Raw genomic sequence first — 11,698 nt, forward strand, 5'->3', positions numbered from 1 at the left:
TTGGTTAGGTGGAGTACTCTGGCTGGTTTACCTGGCTTCTCTTGAGTAACTGTCCCCAGATTCGACAGGCAGGCGGGGCTTGGTAGCAGAAATGTACACAGAGGTGATGGGAACAAATCAAAACCACGCAGCGCCTGTCACAACAGATGTTCCAGATGCAGCTTAGTGTCAAATGATGCCTCGACTTGCATCCGTCCTCTACCTCTTCAGAACTTCAGTAGTAAGTCCTTGGCCTCGTGTCTTCCTGCAGCCAAGACATCTGGGCACATGAAGTGTTGTGCAGTGAAACCAGGCCCACGCAGGTAGCTCTTCTACTCTGTGTGAACTGAAGGATATTTTTTTAATATTGCTCATGAAAATGACCTACGGCCTGCTGAAAGCAAGTTGGACCCTTTTTGGGCACGTATGTAGAAACGTAATGTGAAAAAAGCTTTCCAACACAGGCGCCATACTGGAGTTACTATTCAAGTGCACTTCATTATAATTCCTCCAGTAGGTGCAATTTGCCACTTTGGAGAGATTACCCATGTTATTTGGTGTCAAAATAATTACAATTTCTGCCTATTGGATGAAATCTTTTACATTAATTCAGTTCAGCAGACTTTCATTAAAGTGGTCAAAACTGCAATGTGTTTCCAATATACAAAGGTTACTGCATCCAGTCTGTAGGGCAGGGTTACACGATGAGGGCGGCCTTGCAGGCGTCAATATCAACTCTCTCTCGACAGATGCATACCACACCAGGGACACCATGCATTGAGAACGCAACGTATGAACGATATTTTTATTGCTGGATATGTTTGAGTAGAAAGTTGCAGACTGATAATACAATGCAGGGTAGGGAGAGGGAGAAAGACAGTTGCAGAGTTATTGCGGCATGTTTACACAAGTGCTGAGCTTCACTATAGGTTTTTAGCTGCTTGTGTTTGACTTGAGTATTTACCGTTACACTTCATTACAATTCACTGGGAACAGAATGTTGTTAATGAATGAATTAAACCAATTTAAATGAATTCAGTTGTGCAGCTTACAGTTTGATTTTTATGCTCTCCGACAAGCGGAACCGCTACTTAATATAAGCTGATAACATTATAATGCTGCAAGAAACACTTAACATATTTTACTAATAATGATTTCACTTAAATTATCCAGTCATTGGGAATTATAATATTGCAGTATTCAACTGAAAAGAAAGATGTAAGTAGAATAGAATAGAAAGACTTTATTGTCATTGCATAGTGGATATACTACGAGATTAGATATACAAGTAGGATGACCGCTAACTCTTATAACAATACTTTATTGTGACAACTGTTGATTAACTGCTATAATAACAAATTCAAAATTCTCAGACTCTAACAACATATAAAAAACTCTTACTTTCTGTGCAGTATGATGAGCAGATCTCATTCAAACTGTTTCCGAACTTTTTTCCTGGTTTATTATTATTATTCTGTCTATTGTTTTTTTATAGTGTTTATTTTTCTGTTTCTTGTTGTGGCTACAATACATCATAATCTGGTTCTGCAGTGCATCTCTGATGTAAGCCTGAATAACAATAAAGGAATCTGAATCTGAATAATAAAGGTTTATTCACTCTGCCGGATGGGCCCTGGCAGCTCCTGGAATACAGCCTTCAAACCTGTTATTATTTCATCTATCTCAGAATATTGATTGTACCATGATAATTTATTCTGCAGTAATTTTCTAAAGAGATTAATTCTAAAATGTCACAGAAAGAATAAAACCTACAGACAAAGGCGAGGTGTGCTGATGTCTCTTCCGTTCTGGGCTGCTTCACCTTCTGACCCCGCGCGAGCCCCGGAGGTGCTGGATGGACGCCGGCGTCGTTCCACACCGGGCGGCTTCCTGTAACACGATGGCGCGTCTATTGCGGGTTTTTCAAACATTTGCATTTCTTTTATTCGTCATTTTTCTCTATTATGACTACTCTATGAAAAATAATTTTACCTTATGACAGTAGTTGAAAAATAGACCGTAAGAAAACCTTTTAGTTTTAAATAAGTTCAGACAAAACTGGCTTTAAATTAACTTTACTCTTCTAAAACATGGTTCTTTTTTTCAAAATTGCTCTAAAACAAATTGCTGAAATTGTGAAGAGGTAATTGTCCGCCTATAAACCAATAAATAAATAAATAAATGATAGAACCAGTTAGTCTGCGTTAAAATAAATGGAAACATTATTTAACCTCTGACACCTTTACAAGCCATTAAACTGTCAGAGGTCAGGAGCCCCCAGGCATCCTTTTCCTTGCTTGCCCCTCAGTGGCAGGAGCACAAATACATTATTGAAGGGAATCATCAGGGTACGTTTCCCTTTGTTTCGTGACAGGCACAAATCACGGAGCAGGCGGGTTTGTCTCAACGAGATTAACCTTGACAACAAAGCATTCCTCACCAGACTTCAAATAGGAGATGGAAACGGCTGCACAGATAGGAGCGGGTGACATTCTTAAAATATCACTGAACTGTCCCATTAAATATGAGCAATGGCATCCTTCTCTGGAGAGGGGAAATGTGAATCCTGCCTTTTGTCCATAGTTTGCATGACACGACATGATTTCATGAGCACTGCATTTTTCAAAATAATTTTCAGGATGAAATATAAGGCCAATCTAATTTTTTTTTTTTACCAGTTTAATCATAATGATTATTAAATGCACTACTAGCTGTGTGATATCACAATTAAATGTGTTTCTGTGTGTGTGTGTGTGTGTGCTTTTTTTTCTTCATAAAACCAGGTGCAGATGACCATATTTGGCCCTTTGCACAGTTTAATGTTTAGACAGCCTCCAGGACCCAACTAGAATGGCTGCAGGAGCAGCGGACACATCAACTGAATTCAGCAGGGCAATTCCGACAATGCATTTTTTTATCCCCTCAGCAGTGCATCAGGCAGAGCTGTGAATGGAATATCTACTCAAAGACTGTTTTCTTTGTGAATTACAAGAATTTAATGTTTATTTTTACAGACACAGAACAATCATTCTGCTTTATTTATTTACTTTGAATTGCTGCAAGTCAGTGCCATGGTACAGAAGCTTCTCAGAGCGGCTTAAGATGTTCAGAATGTTTCCAAATCAAATGTTGCATTTTTTTTTTCTTCCAAAAAGCAAAAACATTTAATTGTGTTTCGACACCCTCTCTGATGAGCTCAACATGCAAACATCTCACCTACCTAAAGGTTGGTGGATTACGTAAAATATGGCTTTTTTGAAAGCAATAAAAACAAGGCAAATCAAAAAGTGCATCCATCACACACACACACACACACACACACACACACACACAAAATAATCAATTCCAGTCTGTGATCAATGGCATTGCCCGTGTTAGGGAGATGTCCCTCCTGTCTCCTCTGTTTGCTGGCTCAATGTCTGACCGCTCAGGCGGGAGGTGCCCGGGTGTGGCGCTTATGCCATTTGTGAACAAATGTCAAAGCGGACCTCTTCAAGGACTCGGAGCAGGTGCCTGTGCTTAAGGAAGAGGCATTTCCTTTGAATAAATACACCAGGGTTTATCCAGCAGATGGGAGCTTCATCCGGTGAACGCACCCTGCAGGATGCAAAAGTCATCGATAGACAGGACTGTGTTGCCTTCCCTGCCTGTGTCCGTTCCTACAGTGCCGTGCGCTGTTGGCCCCGGTGGAGGGTAGTCATTATCTGGGCCCGTAGTCATAGTTAGAGGGGCCACTGGTGGCAGAGTACATGTTAGCCGTGGCTGGGTTCATGTGGTGGTGGTACGTGTGTCCTCTGATACTGGGTAAAGGATAGGGCGACGGCCTGGTCTTGGCTCCCAGGTAGTGTTCGTAGGTGGTGGGGTACTTGTAAGGGTGGTGGTGCAGGGTGTCGGGGGGTAGAGCATGGGGTTCTGACCGAAGGTCGTGAGGAGGGCTGGGTCGTCCGCTGGTGAGCGGGACGGCATGGAGGCCTCCAGGGACCGGCAAGGCAGGGCTGAGGACCCGGGACATGAGATGATGAGCTGGGTCGGCGTGTATGGGGGTCCCGTTGGGGTCTCGGTCATATTCCCGCCTGTTGTCCTCTGTACCGGAAGAGATATGAGGATGACCAGGTTATTATTATACTTACTTTGTAACAGCAGGGTGGGTATATTTGTATTAGCAGTGATCGTGTCTATAGTTTTGTGCTGTTTTACAAGCAGCTGTAGGTTTCTGAAATCTGTGTTCAAACTCTGACAAATGTACATGATTATTGTCTGGTCTCCGATTATTCATAAAGATTGTTTTACTCAAAAATATTTTGTAATAAACTGATAAATAGTTTACCCATAAACTATAGCTTATTATATTTCTTGAGATCGATTGAAGGATTTGTCTTTCTTTGATCAAATTACGATTTGATGAATAAATAAAATTGTCAGTCTCGATGATGCAAGACAGAAAGTCTATTTACAGTAAATGACACTAACTGAATTCAATTTAGTGTTTTTAACGATAGAAACAACAATAGATCTGATTCTGTGAGTGATAAATGAGGTGAAATGTGCCCACAGTTCTCTCCTAAAGGCTCGACCAAGGCAAAGCGACTCTGTTATTTTAGATTTGATGAAACAAAGATCGAGCTGCAGACCTTTCTCCGTGCCGTTGTGCTGAGGGGGCGACGACATTGGGTTTCTTGTTCTGGCAAAGGCACTCATTATTGGCAGAGAGCCTGGCCTGTGATTCCTGGGCCTGGAACAGGGAGAGTGGATTCAGTTACATTCTCATCTAATGAATGACAAATGCACAATTTCTTTATTTTATGTTAAAATGATAGAATTCACACCGGTGCATGAAACGAGCATTTACTTATTGACGGGCTCTCAGTTTACAAAGACTGAAAAGCAGAGCGAACAATTACACGACTCAGAGCGGACAGTAATTCTAAATAATTAACAAATCCCACAAACTTGAAACGGCTTCAGTTAATTCTTTACAGGAAAAATAGCCAATAGCTTCGCGTTCCACTGCCTGATCCACCAGATGGGTGGGGTTTACTCTAGTGTGACAATTACAACACTGTTTGGTCATTTGTCTCAGTTGACTGAAGTGATTCCTAAATTCCATGCCTCTCATCGTGGCCCTTTGTGCACCTACTCCACCCACACCTGTATAAGTCAAACGCAAAAGATCTGTCTTGTAAATGCGCCCTGGCGTGTTTTACACCGCGTGGAGTGAGAGTGCGGCCGCTCACCAGTCCTCCGGATCACAGTCCCTGAAGCCCTTTGCAAAAGGGTTGCTGGCAATCTTCAGCTGCGTGATCTGAAATCCAGAACACAGCATCGAATAAACGTCGGCGCTGCGTCACGCAGGCAAACACGACAGCTGCGTAATCATAACGCAATGACCAGTTAATGCAGAACTGTATTATGATTATCTCTGCACTTGTATAACACTGCACTTGTATAACCCCCCCCCCCCCCCTATCATCTGTCCTAAATGCAGTGACTCCTACAGTTACTGCTAAACTGCTGATTACTGTAAACTGGTTTCACTCTGAATCAATAAAACGCGCACGCAGGCGGATGGATAACAGCAGGGAGTGCGCAGAGAAGGAGCTCAGCGCACGCAGGCGGATGGATAACAGCAGGGAGTGCGCAGAGAAGGAGCTCAAATTTACGCGCAGGAAACACTCAAAGGTGCGCATTCGAACTTAAGTCTATAGCGCAGAATAACCAAACTTTTCATTGTATTTATGTATGAGCATGGTTTTACATTATGGTCTATCCTTTCTCGTGGCATCGCAAATATTTAACCTTCACACTGAGCCACATATATACTCGGTTTACGCTTTCCGGGGCCATCAGGCTGCTTACCCGGTGGTTCTGGTACGCTGTCACCGCTGTGAAGCGGGTTTCCTCAAAAACGAAAGTCTTGTAATTCTCCTCTGCGTATTTCTCGCTGTCCTTTCGGGGGTCCACGTAGACCACGTGAAACCTGGGCTGGTACCGGTGCATGGAGTTCAGAATAATCTGTGATAACCAGAGGATTCATCAGAACTCATACAGGAAAACAACAATTATGATTAATAATAAAGTACCCGTGCTGACAGATCGAAGACCCCGCTGCGCAGGTCAGTTATTTTCTATCTTATAATTTGATCAAAATTAACATCATAACCAATTAAAAGAATTAGGATGGTTTCATGCACAGGTAAAAATATAGAAATAAAATAGATTAAAAAACAAATAGGACCGTTTGATTAATTGCACCTATAGAAGTTTGTTTTGAATTATTATTCTTGTTAAAACTGTGATCTCTTTTCTAATAGTGTATCTATAATGTTAAAATGATATTACGTTTTGGTAAATCAAGTTAAAAATCAGAATTCACCTGAGTATAATGTGTAATAAGACATAAACAGAGGCACACAATTTCAACGTTTTCACATTTGAAAAGGCTTTTTTTTTTTTCTTTTTTTTTTGCGTGTTTCTAATTTCAAATAATCTCGCATTAACTCATTTCAGGCCTCGGGAGCGCGCCTCCCCGTTTGTCCCGTCACCTTCCAGCACTCCCGACCCCCTGATCCCTGATCTTTCTGATTTTACTGTGACGCGCGGAAAGCCGTCGGCAGAGTGAAATATCAAGCAGGAAGGGCATGCAGAAATAATTTCCACTGGTGAAATATTCCACTTCCTTGTCGTCATTGCTGGAGTGACGCCTGGTGTTGCCCGTGTGCCATTTCGTGGTTTTGGGATCAGCTTTTGGCAGCATCTTAGTGGGAGTCTGAATATCAAGGTTTAATAAGTGTATCGAACAAAACTGCTCATCTCCTCAGCGCCAGTAATCGCTCTGCTCAGATTTAATGTGTCTAAATAGAGCGTTTATGGGTTTTTAATATGCCGGTAAAATATGAAACCAGGCAGGCTACATTATGCGTCTCAGTCAAACTCGTGCAAGCCTATAATTTACGCAAGTTTTTTTCTGCTTGTGTATTTCCACCCGCGGGCTTACATGGCCGTTGTCGTCCAGCAGGTTATTGGTGAGTTTGAGTTTATCAAAGGAGACGATCTGCTTCATCCACTGCGCGCCTTTGGCCGGAGAGTCCGGGTGATAGTGGACCCTGCCCGGTGTGGCAGGGTCAGCTTTACCGGCAACCAACCACGATGAGCTGTGGAAAGCGTACCTGTGAGACCGAAAGAAAATTCATTAGACACCGGGGTTTCGTTTTCCCGACGTTATCCACGTCAGTAAACGTCCCCTGCACGCGCATACAACATTTTCCAGCGAGCGTTTGCGTGACCTGAAGGGACATGAAAAATAGGACTTATAATCACCTATGTCTTTTACGCATGATGATCAATAATAATTGTGGAAACAATGTGTCCATGTTTCATTCAAAACATTCATTAAATCCATTTTGATAGGATTATTATTATTATTATTATTATTATCTCGCTAATGATGATCTAATTACAGGGTGTTTTTTTGCGAAGACATTTAAACAGTGCAAAGTGTGAGCGCTGAAGCGCAGTCCACGAATCGGATCAATGTTGAGTGGCCTGTGTTTGTTTCGGTAGTCAGATTCCATCCAAAAACGTTACCTGTAACGTTTGTCGTCTACAGGTAGGAAGTCCATTAGGAGCATGTAGTCCGCCATGGGATCCATCCCAAAAATCTTTACCTGGAATGTTGGAAACATTCTCCTGAGAAAGAAAACAATCTGCAGTTAAAAAACTGATTTCAATTTGAAATGTTTCCAATGCGTGCGTGTGCGCATGAATTAATTATTTTTGAATTAATCAAATAAGTCAATATCTAATTAATCCAAAGCGGGACAACAAACACAGACGCTTCACACTGGCTGAAAGGAGCTTTGCGTTTGTTGCCTTTTACGTTCCCCGTTGTGATTTCTGACCCTGACCCTCTAACTCCTTTGCGTTTGCGTTTTTGATGAGTCCCAAATAAATAAAGGAGACACACAAAACGCACTGGGGTGTGTGACATTATCCTCCAGAGAGTCTCACCTTTCATCATCGTAATAAAATATCAAGAATTAGATTCGGAAAATACAATTTTAGAAGCAATGCTCTCTGGATATTCATATCCAAATAAATATTTTCTTTAAACTTAGTGACAGTATATTTTTAAACCTTCAGTTTTGCTGTGATTTTTTTCTTAAATCATGGCTATATCACCGATATATGTTACTCTGAAAATCACTTGCTGAAAGTTGAGTAATCCGCCAAATCAGTGAAAGTGATCTTAAAATCAACGCTCAATTAACGTCAGTGTTGTGGGTAGGTGAGGCTGAAGGAGCTCCAGGCAGCTCGCCTTTCTCCTGTCAGACAGCGCAGAGGGAAGATTTACGCTGCACGTTCAGGATTTAATCAATTATCTCATACCTCTTTATTTTATTACAATGCAATGCATTAAACACTACATTGACAGACACATGCACCTGTAATAGTTAACATTTAATGGTTAGAAGTAACGCAAGTGTAACATTATATTTGCGTTCAATGCGGGTCACAGGTCAAAGCCCGCACGTTTTCGGTTGTGCCCGAGGATTCAAGCAGCGTAAAACTATTAAAAGGAAACACCGAAAAAACCCCTCAAAATGTATATATTCTGTTTTTACTTTATAATATTTGCGTAATCTCTGTTAGTTAAATGGATCGTCCTAAGGCTGCAGAAACACACACTCCCACAACGAGGATCATATAATTAAAACAAAAGTATAATGCAAAGGCTGGAATGAAACCGAACCGATCTGATGCCTGGAAGTGACACTCACGAAATCCAGGATCAATGTGGTGGTGGCTGCTTGCATGCATGCGCAAAACACACACGTACACGCGCTTTAAAACAGCAAACGACTGTTTGAGTTTAAGTAAATATACTTTCAAATGCACTGACACTAATTTCAGTTTTTAGTTGCTTTAATTTAGCTTGTATTCTTTTCATTCCTAAATGCGCAGGACAGGATTATAAATAAATACACTGTTTTATAAAAAAGAAAGACACCAGAGAGTTTCCGGCATGAAAAACGTGTGCATACAGTTCTTAAGAAGAAAAAACTATACATATTTAAAATAACTCTTTAATCCGCGTATAGTTTTTCGTTTAAATAATAAGCTATTAATAGCCCATGTAAAAAGGCTAAACTAAATATGATGAATAATTTCATTGTTTCATCAACATAAACGCCCGACATTTATACAGGCGCGTAATGTACTTTTAATCTACAAACTATGTCCATCTTTGCAGACTCTGCTCACCTTCCGGCCTTGGTGACGATCATCTCCGTGCCCAGCTGATTAAACTCGTCCCATAAAGCTTTCATCTCCAGCTGGACGTTAATGTTGGCCACCTTGGGATTCTTCTTCACGATCGTTTTGCCGTTCGGCGTGGAGTTGGAGGAAGACGAGGAGCAGTTTGGAGTTCCGCCGTCACTCGGCGGGGCCTGGCTCGGGTTCGTGCCCGGGTAGCTGTAGGTGTGCTGGGCGGCGGGACAAGGCTCGAAGTGGGACTCATGCTGGCTGTACGGGTCCCCGGGGGATGGAGAGAGGTGGTACCCCCCCGCGGTGTTCAGGCTGCTCAGGCTGCTCGTCGTGAAGGCTGCAACATCGCAAAAATGGGACAGCTGCGTCAGCCACGGACTGGATATGGCTGAAATCATCCCCAAAAAACTGGATTTACCAAATATGTATTTAAGTCGGGGAATAAAACAGACGCAGAATTAGGAAGTCTCCAGTCGAGCGTATTACGCATAAACGCAGTCCGTTCGGTATAAAGGTTTCCGACTGTGCTGCGTATGAATCCCGGAGGTTGTATCCACCGCCAGCGCACTATGATCGAAATACCAAACCTCCGAATGGTGAAGAAAAAGATCTGCGGTTCTTTCGGAGAATCGAAAACAAGCTTCGAGCGAGGCCGAGTCCGGTTTTGCTTCGGATCTTTGGCGCTCCGAGCGGCTCCTGCTGTGCGCTGCTGCGCTGCTGCAGTGTGTTGCACTGTGTGTTACACTGTGTGTTACACTGCAGCTATGCGTCGCCTCTCTTATCTGACGCAAGGGCCTCCCCTTTGCGATAAAACCGGTTCTTATTTCTATTTAGATAAGGAACTGCAGGTAATGCGCCTTTTCCTCGCCCTGGGACGAGACTGATTGACAGAGAAGCGCGCCCCTTTTTAATGGGCTTTCCGGCACCCATTTAACTTTTGGATAAGGGTATCACCCCCCCCCCCCCGTTTACAAACAAAAGAGCAGCTTAGGGTAAACACAGGTTGATTTACATGAACAAATAAACAAGCAACAGGTGACTGTTGCTCTCCTGTTATTGGACAAATAGATATATGGATGGGATATACACCCCCTACTGCGCTTTACGTGCGTATTATGGTCTGTTTTCACCATTACGCGCAGGGTGCCAGTGTAATCCCTCCTCCCTCTGGCTTCATTTTCAATGCGATATCCAGGAATTAAAGTTGACTCTTTGTCCAACGCGTTCGGGGTTTGGAATGGGGGACCCCCCCCCCCCCCCCCGGTTGCTTTGTAGACACACTTCTCCTATATAGGAGTGAGTTTGCGTTCTTTTTCATACAGTGGCTCAACCGTGCCATAGTTTCATTTTACAATATTGCACTTCCATACTAATGCATTCCAAACAACGCGCCCACACAAACGGCTTTGCGCATTGATTTAAACGTGCGTCGTGGACATGCAGCTCCAACAGCTCGAGGGGCATCAACAGACACATTTACCTTCCATTTCCCGGGTGACAGTGCTGTAGTGCATTTTAAAGGAACTCTGGTTTTGCAGGTCTGGCGCGTCGCGGCCGAGGCTCTGTTTGTAAAGCGCCGCGTTTCCTGCTTGCTCGGCAGCCGAAATCAGGGAGGCAATACTGAACGCATTTGCCTTTGGAGAGAGGGGACCGCTGTCGTCCATAGGCAATAGATCGAGTCGGGAAACGTTGGCCCTCCTCCTCCTCCTTCTCCTCCGCTTTCCGACCGCGCAGAAAGCAGGAGAAGGCTCCGCGCAATAGAGAAGAACATGCGCCAAAAAGGGGTTTTCACATTCCGCCACCGGCGCTCCGCGTCTGCGCGAGAGCCTGGGTATAGACTGCTCTTAAAAAGTATCCCCGCGACTACTGTGGAGACTCCTCTGAGCTCACAATCATTTGATGACACCCCCCCCCCCAAACACGTCCTGGTGTCAAAACACAGTTCATCCAGAGAAGAGAGAGAGAGAGAGAGAGAGAGCGCGCTTCCCTTGTTTCTCCTCCGCTCGGTGGCGGGCTGGTGTCGTCTGAGTCCTGCCTTGAGGCTCGAGGAGAAGCTACTGCTGCTACGAGAATGTCAAACCTGAGCGCGATCCACGCCTCCTCTGAGCCACTGCGCTCTGAACTGGTTTTATTTCAGTAATACTGCGTCAGGCGTTTGAATTGAACTCAAAGCCCGACTTCAAAGTGCGCTTTACTTCTGCAGTTAACGACGAGCCCGTGTAAAAGAAAAGTCCAAAATCAGCCCGAGCTTATAGCTGAGTTCGACTGGAGCATCAAAGCCGCGCGCAAATACGCAATGCATGACTTCACACGTTAAACTCGAATATTTAATAAGTCCTTTCAACATTTTCTGGTTTAGTTTGAAACGTTTCTGAGTCAGATAAACATTGATATTGTTTGTAATTCAATTAAAGACAAATACGTACCAAGTTATTGTTCATGATGAAATATAGTA

At 43.3% G+C, this 11,698-nt stretch overlaps 1 protein-coding gene across 1 annotated transcript; it reads right to left on the reverse strand.

Moving 5' to 3' along the window:
* Nucleotides 1–3,630: 3,630 nt before the first annotated feature.
* Nucleotides 3,631–10,907, reverse strand: tbx1 (T-box transcription factor 1). The gene is made up of 8 exons (XM_068738354.1): nt 10,724–10,907; nt 9,241–9,580; nt 7,564–7,665; nt 6,974–7,145; nt 5,836–5,991; nt 5,214–5,281; nt 4,611–4,711; nt 3,631–4,062 (listed from the first exon to the last, which is right to left on the reverse strand). Exons 1-8 carry the CDS (start codon nt 10,905–10,907, stop codon nt 3,680–3,682), a joined length of 1,506 nt encoding a protein of 501 aa, XP_068594455.1. The 3' UTR covers nt 3,631–3,679.
* Nucleotides 10,908–11,698: the final 791 nt, after the last annotated feature.

The sequence above is a fragment of the Brachionichthys hirsutus genome, chromosome 4 (genome assembly GCF_040956055.1).
Source record: "Brachionichthys hirsutus isolate HB-005 chromosome 4, CSIRO-AGI_Bhir_v1, whole genome shotgun sequence".
Taxonomy (NCBI): Eukaryota; Metazoa; Chordata; class Actinopteri; order Lophiiformes; family Brachionichthyidae; genus Brachionichthys; species Brachionichthys hirsutus.

Excerpts from the sequence above, each read along its gene's own strand:
- tbx1 (XM_068738354.1), bottom strand. The coding sequence starts at position 10,907 with ATGGACGACAGCGGTCCCCTCTCTCCAAAGGCAAATGCGTTCAGTATT. Across the intron at positions 5,282-5,835 it reads CAGCGTACCAGAACCACCGG|ATCACGCAGCTGAAGATTGC; the intron begins GTAAGCAGCCTG and ends TCTGGATTTCAG. Across the intron at positions 4,063-4,610 it reads GCACAACGGCACGGAGAAAG|AGGACAACAGGCGGGAATAT; the intron begins GTCTGCAGCTCG and ends CTTCCGGTACAG.